Source organism: Anomaloglossus baeobatrachus, chromosome 5 (assembly GCF_048569485.1).
Source record: "Anomaloglossus baeobatrachus isolate aAnoBae1 chromosome 5, aAnoBae1.hap1, whole genome shotgun sequence".
Lineage (NCBI taxonomy): Eukaryota > Metazoa > Chordata > Amphibia > Anura > Aromobatidae > Anomaloglossus > Anomaloglossus baeobatrachus.
The window spans coordinates 392,202,863-392,217,462 of NC_134357.1; the positions used below are offsets into that span (position 1 = coordinate 392,202,863).

Below are 14,600 nucleotides of genomic sequence, written 5' to 3' on the forward strand. Positions count from 1 at the left end.
CATCCCCCATGCTGCGCACCCCCCATCGTGCTACATCCCACATCGTGCTACATCCCCCATCGTGCTACATCCCCCATGCTGCGCACCCGCCATCGTGCTCCATCCCCCATGCTGTGCACTCCCCATCGTGCTACATCCGCCATGCTGCGCACTCCCCATCGTGCTACATCCCCCATGCTGCGCACTCCCCATCGTGCTACATCCCCCATGCTGCGCACTCCCCATCGTGCTACATCCCCCATGCTGCGCACCCCCCATCGTGCTACATCCCACATCGTCCTACATCCCCCATCGTGCTACATCCCCCATTCTGCGCACCCGCCTTCGTGCTCCATCCCCCATGCTGTGCACTCCCCATCGTGCTACATCCGCCATGCTGCGCACTCCCCATCGTGCTACATCTCCCATGCTGCGCACTCCCCATCGTGCTACATACCCCATGCTGCGCACTCTCCATCGTGCTACATCCCCCATGCTGCGCACCCCCCATCGTGCTACATCCCCCATGCTATAATAGTTCTCCTATTATACTCAGAGAGGAGTATAATAGGAGGACTGTAATAGGAGGAGTAGTCCTGGGGGGAGAGGAGTATAATGCCGGCTCCCTGCACATGTGTACCGGGAGCCGGTGTACGCTGGTAACTATGATACACATCGGGTAACTAAAGGACCTTAGTTACCCGATGTGTATAATGGTTACCAGCGTTCACGGGCTCCGTCAAGATCCAAGCATCGCAAGGTTATGTCTGGCGCTGCTGGGATCGTGACGGAGCCGGTGTACACTGGTAACTATGATACACATCGGGTAACCAAGGGACCTTAGTTACCCGATGTGTATAATGTTTACCAGCGTTCACGGGCTCCGTCAAGATCCCAGGATCGCAAGGTTATGTCTGCGATATCCCAGGATGTTGTGAGTGTGTGGATGTGATGTGTGAGGTGTGTGTGAGAGTGAGTGTGATCTGATGTGTGTGTGTGTACTCACCTGGGAGTCGGAGCTCCGTGTCAGTTGGGCCAGAGCGAGCGTGCATTGCGTGAGGGGGGCGGGGCCTGCAGAGAGCCGGGGCGAAAGGCCAATCCGTGGGGGGGGCGGGGCCATGGCGAGCCCAGCGGCCAATCAGCTTTGTGTCACCGTAAGGACACAATTTTGGAGCATGACAGACAGACAGACAGACAGACAGAATAAGGCAATTATATATATAGATTAATTATTACTTAAATCCAGGCTGTTTATCAGCATTGATAAAACTGGAGTATTCACTGCTTAGCTATGAGCAGAGCTACAGTGGGAACATTCACGTTTGTTGTCTCTGAATGTAAACTAAGCTATTCTCATTCACTAACATTAAAAAAAAGTATCGAAATAGTGAGAATAATTGAAATACAAATCAAATTCTAAAAGGAAATTGTAAAAAAAAATGTTTATATCGTAATTACACTTTATTTACTAAGAAGGGAAGAGCTCTGATCATGTCAACAGAATGAAGCTCAGAAACAGATTCAATCAGCCACATCCTTCTGGCAATTGTTCTTTCTCCTTAGGGCAGAAGAGGGCAGACAGTGGCACACTATTCAGTGAACCATGACTGATGAGGCAGCTTTGTCCCTGTTCGTCAGTGTTAGACTCATCTTAGTACTCGTATGACAGTGACATATTTTGTCATTCATCTAAACCTCCTGTGAGACTGACCAGGATCTTGATCACAGCAGGGGAACCGAGCAATTGGGCCATTGCGAAAACAATTATAATAACAATTATGATATCAAAAGTTATTTTTGGACCTTGTATGTAATATGTTTGGAGGATCACAAATCTTATAAAGGTTTATGTATTCTCCATTATGAGCAGGAATGATTTCATTAGGTAATAGTGAGACACGAGCAGCTATACAAACATTGCTCCTAAAGCCTGCTTTACACGTTGCAATTTCGCATACAATATCGCATGCGATTTGCAACGCCCCCATCGTATGTGTGGCACGTTCAATTTGTTGAACATGCCGCACAAACGATTAACCCCCGTCACACGTACTTACCTTCCATACGACCTCGATGTGGGCGGCGAACGTCCACTTCCTGGAGTGGGAGGGACGTTCGGCGTCACATCGACGTCACGCGGCAGCTGGCCAATAGAAGCGGGGGGGCGGAGCTGAGTGGGACGTAAACATCCCGCCCACCTCCTTCCTTCCGCATTGTGGGCCGGGAGCCGCAGGACGTAGGTAAGATCTGTTCATCGTTCCCGGGGTGTCACACACTGCGATTTGCGCTACCCCGGGAACGATGAACAACCTGACGTTCAATTCTAAAGAAAGGTACGATGTGTATGCGATGAACGTTTTACCGTTCAATTGCAATCGCACGTACCTGTTACACACTGAAATGTACCTTACGATGCCGGATGTGCGTCACTTAAGACGTGACCCCGCCGACACATTGTAAGATACATTGCAGCGTGTAAAGCAGGCTTAAGAGGACATATCCGTATGATGCTTAGCAAACAGGTCCTTAATGGGCATTCTAGGTTACTTCAAGGTAGCAACATTTCAGTTACAGAGTAACCAGCAGACATTTCAGTGGCTACACATTAGCTAGTTACGAGGCCTGGCTTTATATCTGCAGGCCAGGGTCTATGTTTGTATACGAAACTTTTTTATTTCTTTCCATGGAATCACAGACAAGCATCATACAGCACGATCTGAAATGATAAAGTTTATAAAAGGCCTTTAATGGTGTAGTTGTGATTTTTCTTTCCCCACAAATGTAAGGTGTAATGCATGTCAGGAATGGGTCTAAAGCGGGCTTTACACGCTACGACATCGCTAATGCGGAGTCGTTGGGGTCACGGAATTCGTGACGCACATCCGGCCGCATTAGCGATGCCGTTGCGTGTGACATCGATTAGCGATTTTGCATCGTTGCAAAACAGTGAAAAATCGCTAATCGGCGACACGGGGGTCCATTCCCAATTATCGTTACTTCAGCAGTAACGAGGTTGTTCCTCGTTCCTGCGGCATCACACATCGCTGCGTGTGACGCCGCAGGAGCGAGGAACGTCTCCCTACCTGCCTCCCGGCCGCTATGCGGAAGGAAGGAGGTGGGCGGGATGTTACGTCCCGCTCATCTCCGCCCCTCCGCTGCGATTGGGCGGCGGTTCAGTGACGTCGCTGTGACGCCGCACGGACCGCCCCCTTAGAAAGGAGGCGGTTCGCCGGTCACAGCGACGTCGCCGGACAGGTAAGTATGTGTGACGGCTCTGGGCGATGTTGTGCGCCACGGGCAGCGATATGCCCGTCTCGCGCAACAGATGGGGGCGGGTACGCACACTAGCGATATCGGGACCGATATCGCAGTGTGTAAAGTAGCCTTAAGGCACATATTAAAGGGACATCTTTCCTAAACCCCCACCATGTATTTATTGCTATCCTTATTCCCTTCCTAAGGGGCCCCTTTTATTGTCTTATTGATGTCTGCATATGCCCCAAAAAACAATTGTGGCGATGTGCTAATTAGTGGGTTACTAGTTGTGGAAGTCTTGTTCTCCCTATACTAAGCATCCCACAAATCGAGTCCACACACCCCTGTAGGCTTGAGTAACTTGGTTTGCAAGTGTGATGTCACTGCCGGCCTTTTGCATATTTCTGCCTCCCTGACAATGTACAGTAAGGCCCCATGCACACATTGAGTATTTGGTAAGCTTTTTACCTCAGAATTTGTAGGCCAAAACTAGGAGTTCCTCTGATTGTCCCCCTCCTGGTTTTGGCTACAAATACTGAGGTAAAAAAATCACCAAATATTCAATGAGTGCACATGGCTTAAGCCAGGTGTATGCACCCTGGCTTCATAGGCACACTGTGCATGCCAAGGGGGGAAGCAAAGTGTCACGCTAGATACAGGGAAGTACCAAGCAAACGGCGGAAGGGAAGGGGAACCCTGTGTCTACGGAAGAGGAGGATGGTGACCCCTGACCAAACCTACCGTGGGTCTCTGGGGTTCCTCACCACCCTAGATATGTTCTGAACTTATGTTCCAAGCCGGACACCTGACCCTACTTATCCCTAGTGCTGGGCCCTAAATAGGGAATGGGTGGGATGAGCTCTTCGTCAACCCCACTAAACAACTATAGAAGACGCAAGGGGGAAACACGGGAGAAAATGCATGAACTACTTATCCACAGATGAGACCACTAGAAGTTCATCAAAGTTACAGCAACAACGGCACAGAGGTACTAGCCTCTTGCTTGCAACAAGAGCTGAATGAACTGAATAATATCACCAGCACAAGTCCAGGGAAGAGGGAAGACGGGAGTGTTTAATCAGAAGGGGAATACTGATAATCATTCGCTGGTCGTAAGGAGAGCTCCCCTGGGTCTTAAAGGAGAATATATAGAAATTCAGCAGCAAAGCTACTTAGTACAATTATGATTAACAGCAGGAACAACAGAACGTCAGGGAAGATTTTGCACAGCCAAACGCTGTGACCTTCTATTGCCAGACACCACATGACTGTTGTCACAAGTGACACCCCCGTGACACAAAGATGTAGAACACAGCCAGCCATGAGAGCCAGTGGTAATTGCTGATTGAGTCCTGCTACACTTTTACGTCCCCGAGAATGTGCAAGGCACTGATGAAGCCGAGGTACATACACCAGGCTTTCTGCACATTGTCATTGATGCAGCTGGTTCTCATGGCTGTGTAGTGCCCCTGAATATATCAGGGTGCTACAGGGAACTACATTCTTCTTGCAGGACCTACCCCCCATGGTTCCAAATTCCCAGAAATCGGTGTCACCTACATCAGCACCACAAATCCCACTCAACACCTCACATCATGACCTGTCAGACACACCAGTGGGTTGGTCTAGCTGGAACAGGGCCACCCACCTAGGGGTCAGGCAGACTGGTGGGGGGAGAAAGGAAAGTCTAGTTAGAGCCTTCAAAGTGAGAGGAGCTGAGGAGTGTGAGCTCCCGGGTAGCTAGAAGGACCGAGGATGGGTCTCAGACAGTGGTCCGGGACCAGAGGAGTCGGGGACCGGTAGCAGTGACATTGAATAAAGTTGCGACGGACATAGTCTTGGAGGACTGTCAGCACCAGAAAGCCCAAAAGAACTGCCGATACCGAGCACGACGGGGTACAGGACCCTAGGTCACTAGCCGATTCAACGTCCTGACAATTGACCTGCAGAGGAAGGGGACCTTCAGGGACCTTCCCAGAGAGCTCAGAGACTGAGGGCATTAGCACACCGCGGGGGACAGGGTTTTCCAGAGAAAGCAACCCACTAAAGTCCCAAGGGCCAGCCCTTGGGAGCAAGTCTTCACTTAAAAACTGAAGAACGGGACCTTACAGGTTCAAGCTATAGGGACCCACACGGACACGAAACTGTGCATGGAGGCAGGCTCCGGATTACTATGTGTCACCGGTGAGAGTGAGTACTTGGACAGGCTCCCCGCAGTGGCAGCGGCACACAGAGAATTTGGTTTATCTACAGCGTGTGTGTTTCCTTTATAAACCTCATCCAGCACCACGACTACCCACTGTGAGTTCCCTGGTCCCCTGCACCCTGCTCTCCCAAATAACCACCAACACCCTGAGTCCGGGGCCTTCCCTACCTGTGGAGGGACTAACATCTGGTTGCTTAACTCCATCTGCCCCGGTACTCCCTACAGCAGCGGCGGTACTCCCAATACCGCAACCCACAGGTGGCGTCACAAACTTATTCCCTGTAAATACCCCCTTTATACGAATCAAAGTGTCCGCCAAGCCGGGTCCGGACCCCCTCGAGCCCCGGTCATGGATCCGAGCAGCCCGACTAACACCGGGCGGCACAGCTGCCTGTGTCCTATGTCTCCGCTACCTCCATCGGTATGCATAGTGCGCTGTTGAATCAAGGGTGCTCTTGCAAAATCATGTTACTCTCGCCCTCAGGAGCATGATAACATGAGTAATGGGATGACTAGTCTGGGGAAAACAACACCCCACGACTAGTCACCCACTAATAAACACATCACCACCACAGTGATAAAATAGTTTTTTTGGCACATACAGTAATCAATAAGACAAAAAAAAAAGACTAATTAGGAAGGGTATAAAGATAGCAATAAAAACATGGAGGTGGTTTTGAGTTCCTGCGGATACTATCAGGTTCTCTTTAAATTTGTGCAAAAATTGCTATTCTATGACATATCGTGGAAATAGTCTACAGCCTGACAGTCTCTAGTAGATCTTGGTGTTTCTAAGACTGTGGAGATGCTTCATTAGATGAGATTATGTATGACATGCCCTTCTCGAAAAGGAGCAGCAGGTATGCATGAGACCAGTGCTGGGAGAATAAAAAAGCCATTTAAAAGCAAGCCGACATAAGAAGTTCTGTTTCCAGTTTGCAAAAAGCCGTGTAGGGGACACAGCTAGCATGTGGAGAAGGTGCTCTGGCAAGTAGAACTTTTTGGGCTAAATGCAAAATGTTAGGTGCGGCGGAAAACAAACCCTGCACATCACACTGAAAACACCATCCCCACCATCAAACATGGTGGTGACAGCATCATGCTGTGGGGATGATTTTCTTCAGTAGGGGCAGGGAAGCTGATCAGAGATGATGGGAAGATGGATGGAGCTAATTACAGCGCAGTCCTGGCAGAAAACCTGATAGAGATGCAAAAGACTCGAGACTGGTCTGTAGGTTCACCTTCCAGCAGGACAACAGCCATAAACATACTGCTAGAGCTACAATGGATGGTTTAGATGAAAGCATATTCATTTGTATGAATGGCCCAGTCATAGTCCAGACCTAAATCCCATTGACAATCTGTGACAAGACTTGAAAACTAATGTTTATAGACGCCTCCATCCAATCTCACTGAGCTAGAGTTAAGGGCGCTTTACACGCTACAATATATCTTATGATGTGTCTGCGGGGTCACGTCGTAAGTGACGCACATCCGGCATCGTAAGTTACATTGTAGCATGTAACAGCTACGTGCGATTGCGTTTGAACGGTAAAACGTTCATCGCATGCACATCGTTCAATCCCTAAAAATTGAACGTCAGGTTGTTCATCGTACTCAGGGTAGCGCACATCGCAGTGTGTGACACCCCGGGAACAATGAACAGATCTTACCAGCGTCCTGCGGCTCCCGCCGGCAATGCGGAAGGAAGAGGTGGGCGGGATGTTTACGTCCCGCTCAGCTCCGCCCCTCCGCTTTTATTGGCCGGCTGCCGTGAGACGTCGCTGTGACGCCGAACGTCCCTCCCACTCCAGAAAGTGGATGTTCGCCGCCCACATCGAGGTCGTATGGACGGGTAAGTACGTGTGACAGGGGGTTATTCGTTTGTGCAACACGTTCAACAAATTGAACGTGCCGCACATACGATGGGGGCGGGTACGATCGCATACGATATCGTATGCTGGATCGTATGGTGTAAAGCAGGCTTTAGTTTGCAAGGAAGAATGTGGAAAAAAATTCAGTCTCTAGATGTTGAAAGCTGGTAGAGACAAACCCCAAAGACCTGCAGCAGTAATTGCAGCGAAAGGTGGTCCTACAAAGTATTGACTCACAATTTTCAGATTTACGGTATATTTTTAAAATATTTAGAAAACTGTATCATTTTGTTTACACTTCACAAATACTTGCTACTTAAGGTCCAGTCACACTAAGCAACTTACCAGCGATCCCAACAACGATAGGGATCGCTGGTAAGTTGCTAGGAGGTTGCTGGTGAGATGTCACACTGCGACGCTCCAGCGATCCCACCAGCAACCTGACCTGGCAGGGATCGCTGGAGCGTGGCTACACGAGTTGCTGGTGAGCTCACCAGCAACCAGTGACCAGCCCCCAGTCTCCTAGTTACAGCACACATCGGGTTAATTAACCCAATGTGTGCTGCAGCTAAATGTGCACAGAGCAGGGAGCAGCGCACAATGCTTAGCGCTGGCTCCTTGCTCTCCTAGTTACAGCACACATGGGGTTAATTACCTGATGTGTGCTGCAGCTACATGTGCAGAGAGCAGGGAGCAGCGCACACTACTTAGTGCTGGCTCCTTGCTCTCCTAGCTACAGCACACATCGGGTTAATTACCTGATGTGTCCTGCAGCTACATGTGCACAGAGCAGGAGCCGGCACTGACAGTGAGAGCGGCGGAGGCTGGTATCAAAGGTAAATATCGGGTAACCAAGGACAGGGCTTCTTGGTTACCCGATGTTTACATTGGTTACCAGCCTCCGCAGAAGCTGGCTCCCTGCTCACTGCACATTAGTTGTTGCTGTCTCGCTGTCACACACAGCGATCTGTGCTTCACAGCGGGACAGCAACAACTAAAAAATGGCCCAGGACATTCAGCAACAACCAACGACCTCACAGCAGGGGCCAGGTTGTTGCTGGATGTCACACACAGCAACATCGCTAGCAACGTCACAAAAGTTGTTCGTTACCAGCGATGTTGCTAGCGATGTTGCTTAGTGTGACGGGGCCATTAGTGTTGGTGTATCACATAAAACACCAATAAAATAAATTTAGACTTGTGGGTCACTGGCGGACACAGACAGAAAAGGGCCCCTGTGTATGAACACTATATGGGTCCTTTGAAGCCCAACCGCTCATCAAAATGCACAACTCCACCAGCTTTGGAGGTCGGAATGGGCCCCCCAACCTCTTGGGCCCCTGTTCGGCTGCACAGGCTGCACCAAAGATATGTCCGCCGCTGTTGTGGATGGAATGTGGAAAAGTTCACAGGGTATGTATACTTTTTCAAGGCACTACTAGCATTGCTGCATGCATGACCCTTGGTTCGATATAATGTAGATCTGTTTTACAGACCCATAAACATACTATTTCCCACCATATTGTGCTTTCAGAATACAACATGCTATAACGCACAGTGAAAAGCTCTGCGTGCCGTTATGTAATATTGGATGTGGAGAGGTACAGTATAGGTCACAGGCAGGTATAGGGCCATATTCCAGATTCACACAAAATGGATCCATATTCCAGTATGTTTAATGAAGTCTAGAGCAGATTCATTACTTTTAGTCTATTTCTATTTCTTCTTTTTATACTTTCTGTCTTAAGCGGGCTTTACACACTGCGATATCGGTCCTGATATCGCTAGTGTGGGTACCCGCCCCCATCTGTTGCGCGACACGGGCAAATCGCTGCCCGTGCTGCACAACATCGGCCAGACCCGTCACACATACTTACCTGCCCGGCGACGTCGCTGTGACCGGCGAACCGCCTCCTTTCTAAGGGGGCGGTCCGTGCGGCGTCACAGCGACGTCACTGAGTGGCCGCCCAATAGCAGCGGAGGGGCGGAGCTGAGCGGGACGTAACATCCCGCCCACCTCCTTCCTTCTGCATAGCGGCCGGGAGGCAGGTAAGGAGAGGTTCCTCGTTCCTGCGATGTCACACGGAGCGATGTGTGCTGCCGCAGGAACGAGGGACAACCTCGTTACTGCTGCAGTAACGATTTTTGAGAATGGACCCCCATGTCGCCGATGAGCGATTTTGCACGTTTTTGCAACGATGCAAAATCGCTCATCGGTGTCACACGTAACGGCATCGCTAATGCGGCCGGAAGTGCGTCACAAATTCCGTGACCCCAACGAGTTCGCATTAGCGATGTCGTAGCGTGTAAAGCCCCCTTTATTTTGTCCTCTTCTAATGCTAATGTTTTAGCTATTTTATAAACTTGATTCTTCTTTTTTTGCAAAGCGTTGACACAGAATATTCTCGCCTGCAGTGTCACTATTCAGTTTTACAAGACACCAGATGAGGCAACATATGTAGACACAGTTTTCTACTTTCTGACATGTTTACAGTTTAATCACCGGGAGTAGACAATAGACAATAATCTGACTGACCCAACCAGTCAGGGAGCATAATTACCCTTCCATCTTGTACTGTGTCTCAGCAAATCCTACTCTTCTGCCTACATCACACTACCACGCCTTTAATATTCTCGACTGAACTAGTACTTAAAGGGGTATTCTCATCTCCAAGATCCTATCCCAATATGTAGTAGAAGTAATAATATTATTAATATTAGCAAATCCCTCCAATTACAAATGTAGCATAATTCTCCTGATATAGCCATATCTCTTACCTCATGTGCAGGGCATTGCAGCTTATGTATCCATGGTACAAATGGATACCTAAGCTGTAATGCTCTGCACATGGGGTAAGAGATATGGCTATATCAGAACTATACTACATTTCTAATTGGAGATATTTGCTAATATTAATATTATTTTGCCTACTACATACTGGAATAGGATCTTGGAGATGAAAAGAACCCTTTAAGTATTATAAAACATAATGTAGTGTGTTTCCTGGAAATATATAAAAATAAAATATTGAAAAATAAAAGATATACTCCAGATAAATAATACACTGGGATACTCCTCTGTGTTACGCATGAGGGGGCAATGCATGACGCAGGGACTCTCTGTGTGAATTCCTGTGTCATGAAACACTTCTTGGGTCTTGCACTAACATAACTCCATCAGAAACGGTGTCGTTGGGCCATTTGCCATTGCCAACAATTTACTTTTCCTGGCTTGGGATTTTAAGATATAGGTTGAATGCAGTTCATTAAAGGAGTTGCCCATTATTGACCAACTCTTCTGTATGACCCAGTGTGCCTACTGCTCTGTCTTATAGGTTGCAGCGGTCACCTGACAAACAATGTCCCCTGATCACCGGGGGGTCACATCAATCAGAACAGGAGTGGTCTTATTTTATTGAGCATACTGTGGGCATTAAAGCGCACCAATCACGAGGATTTTCCTAAATAAACTAAAGCCAGTGCTATACTGGCACTATCATGCTAATTCTATACATACCTTTAATTGTCAGCTTGGATGTATAGGTTTTGAAACAGAAGCAAGTAAAGTTTGTAAAATGAGTAGCTTTTTGAGTGACAGCAGCTGCCGATCAGCTGATAGCTGGGGTGGGTTTTCATAGTGATTCCCGCTCCCCTGCCTATTGCTCCTCCCCCTGTTACTTATGCTAATTCTATTATAGAATCATTTTACTATCTGACTAGAAGGACCTGTGCTGATGTCATATCCATGTGACCAGAAGGGGCGGAGCCTCAGCCAACATAGCTGATACCAAGAAGCAACATTATTATTCTGTTGGCTGAGGCCCCGCCCCTTCTGGTCACATGTGTATGACATCAGCACAGGTCCTTCTAGTCAGATAGTAAAAAAATTGTATAAGAGAAGTAGCCTAAATAACAGGGAGGGCGGACAGGCAGAGGGCGGGAATCACTATGAATACCCACCCCAGCTATCAGCTGATCGGCAGCTGCTGTCATTCAAAAAGCTGCTCATTTTCCAACCATGCTTGTGTTTCAAAACCTATACATCCGAGCTGACCACTAAAGGTATGTATAGAATCAGCCTGATAGTGCCAGTATAGCACTGGCTTTAGGTTATATACGAAAATCCTGGTGATTGGTGCACTTTAAAAATAGTCTGTACACAGAGATTAGAACAGTAAAGGAAAGATTTCGAACTATTGCAGCTTTTTGGTAACATAATGCCACAGCCTTCTCTTGGGGAAATCCACCCAAACCAGGGAAGACCCGAACCAAGCAATGCTGCATTCAATAAGCCTAATAGTAAACTAAATAATAAATAATTATACACATAGTCCCCAAGTGCCTAAAATAGACCTATGGGAGGATGCAGGTCGCAGATGAGTGGTCTTTCTCGGACACCGCAGCCCATCATGCACAGTGCCTTGGAGAGTCACTTGTTGCCACAACACATTTCTGCAATGTACTGTTATAAATAGAAGCAGCGTCCTTATCTGACGACCTCAGATATCAAGAGCTAGCTCCTGACATTCAGTGGAATATTTAACCCAATATAACCAGGGAAAAAAGATTTATACACTATAATACTCCAGAAAGTGTTTGCTTCTAATTACATAATAGACAAAAACAATCACCTATAATCTCACAATTTGATGACATTTCTTTTATCAGATAATTTTTGTAGTGGAGCATAAATGAAAAATATTAACGTTAGGAAAGCATAAAAAATTATTTTTCACGCAGGAAATCATGTGTTTCCCTTTGGCTACCAATAACGTATGCATGGCATTAAGGTCTAAACTGTCAGGGCCCTTTCACACTGCGTTCTTCCCCACGTTCAGTGGTCTCATTGGAACCTACGTCTGAACTCCCCAAAAAGGGGTTTGGACTTATGTGCCGATGGGGCCATTGAATATAATGGTGCAGATGGAGTCACCATGTGCTCTGTCGTGCATCGTTTTCAAGCGTATACATCTATTGGAGGTGGACAGATGTCTGGTAAAATGGGATTCGGATGTAAGATCCGACGGGACCACTGAACGTGGGGAGGAACACGACGGGACCACTGAACGTGGGGAGGAACACGATGGGACCACTGAACGTGGGGAGGAACATGACGGGACCACTGAACATGGGGAGGAACACGACGGGACCACTGAACGTGGGGAGGAACATGACAGGAATACTGAACGTGAGGAGGAACACGATGGGACCACTGAACGTGAGGAGGAACACAACGGGACCACTGAACATGGGGAGTAACACGACGGGACCACTGAACGTGGGGAGGAACATGACGGGAATACTGAACGTGAGGAGGAACACGATAGGACCACTGAACGTGAGGAGGAACACAACGGGACCACTGAACGTGGGGAGGAACACGACGGGACCACTGAACATGGGGAGGAACACGACGGGACCACTGAACGTGGGGAGGAACACGACAGGACCACTGAACATGAGAAGGAACACGATGGGACCACTGAACGTGGGGAGGAACACGATGGGACCACTGAACATGGGGAGGAACACGACGGGACCACTGAACATGGCGAGGAACACGACGGGACCACTGAACGTGGGGAGGAACACGACGGGACCACTGAACATGGCGAGGAACACGACGGGACCACTGAACGTGGGGAGGAACACGACGGAATCACTGAACGCGGGGAGGAACATGATGGGACCACTGAACACGGGGAGGAACACGACGGGACCACTGAACACAGGGAGGAACACGACGGGACCACTGAACGCGGGGAGGAGCACAGTGTGAAAGCACTCTATGTCCGGATTCACAGAGTGTATAAAAAAATTCATCTGAGCTTCATCCAGAAAACTCGGGGCGATTTTTTCCTCATTTGTCATCCATATACAATCCTTTTTTAGACAACATCGGTTATTAAAACGTTACAAAACTGAATCTAGATTTCCAAAATATGGATGCTTTACGGTGGCTCTGTATTCAGATTTTTTTGTGCACCCACAGACTTGACTGGGCGAGTCTCATCTGATTTACGGAAGAAACTAATGCTTTTCACATGCTGATTCAGTCTGTGAAAAATTAAAACGCTATTTTGCACTGCCCCATTGAATAACATTGGTCTGTGTGCAGTCCATGTTTTCACAGACAGCGTTTGGACTGAAAAAAAGGTTTGTGTGAACGTACCCTAAGGGTGCGCCCTGGACACGGCAGGTCCTGACCTGCGCGGCCGCAATTCTTTTCCACAGGAGACCGCAGCTGCTTGTGCCCACGATCAGGGTTCGGGGTACTGTGGTCTATTGCTATTTTCTCCCTGAGGAGAAGGCTTGCGAGTATGCATCAAAGAATTTACATGCTCGGAAAGTCGCACCGCAGGTCAGTTTTTGCTGCGGCCTTACATGCACAGTGGGCAGATTTCTACAAATCCCATTCACTGTGCTTCTACTGTACAACACACCGTTTTGGACGCAGCTGAAGCACGCTACATCCAAAATGATGCAAACACTGATCATGGGCCCGCACCCTACACTCGCTGCACTGTTATTTGGGGGGATCAGCTTATATTGTTCGCAGTAGGTGGTGCCAAAACTGCTTCTCTGCCTGTGTTACCAACCATTGTACCGAAAGAACAGATTGGGGAATTACACGAATAACTTCCATATGTAATGTTCTGAATTGTTAAGTGCTACGGAATATGTTGGCAATATAGATATAAAATTATTCTTATTATAAATTAAGTAGATTTAATCATAGATGCAGAATTCCCTGTGGTTTGGACTATTTGCATTTATCATGTTAAATATTAGTAATTTCATGTTGGGGGATTCCTATTAATGCAATACTCATAAACTGGCTACAGAGATAGTGTTTCAGTCTTGAATATTGGGAGTATATAAGTGACCCCAGCCTAGATGGGTCATTTCTGGTGTGCTGCCTTCCTGCTGACAGCTCTGCAGTGCAATGACTGCTGCCTGCAGTGCAGCCTCCTATGTGCTGGGATCCCAAGTGCCACTCCTATGTAGGGCATGTGTAATGGCCCCCGCCTCTCCCCTCCCTGCAGGAAGTCTTGTGAAGGAATGAAGTAGAGCAGATCGTCAACTTACTGGAAGTTTACTGCTACAGAAACAAGGAGGAAAAGCTGACAAAAGTGCTTGGACTAAGGGGGAGCTGTGCAGTATGGTGCTGCCTGCAGGGCGCTGAGGGATGGACCTGCACCCATGGATCCTGGGGCTCTGTGCCCTGTTCCTGCAGGGGGGTCTCTGTGCAGAAGGTGAGCCATATTTAGGGTGTCCTGGCTCAG

The 14,600-nt window shown here is 48.2% G+C and overlaps 1 protein-coding gene across 1 annotated transcript in view; it reads left to right on the forward strand.

The window, feature by feature from the left end:
• Positions 1-14,297: 14,297 nt before the first annotated feature.
• Positions 14,298-14,600, forward strand: part of ERBB2 (erb-b2 receptor tyrosine kinase 2) — a 147,941-nt gene continuing 147,638 nt past the window's right edge. Inside the window, exon 1 of the mRNA XM_075350132.1 lies at positions 14,298-14,570. Within this exon, the coding sequence (XP_075206247.1) occupies positions 14,504-14,570 (67 nt within the window). The 5' untranslated portion in view covers positions 14,298-14,503. The remainder of the gene's footprint in view (positions 14,571-14,600) is intronic.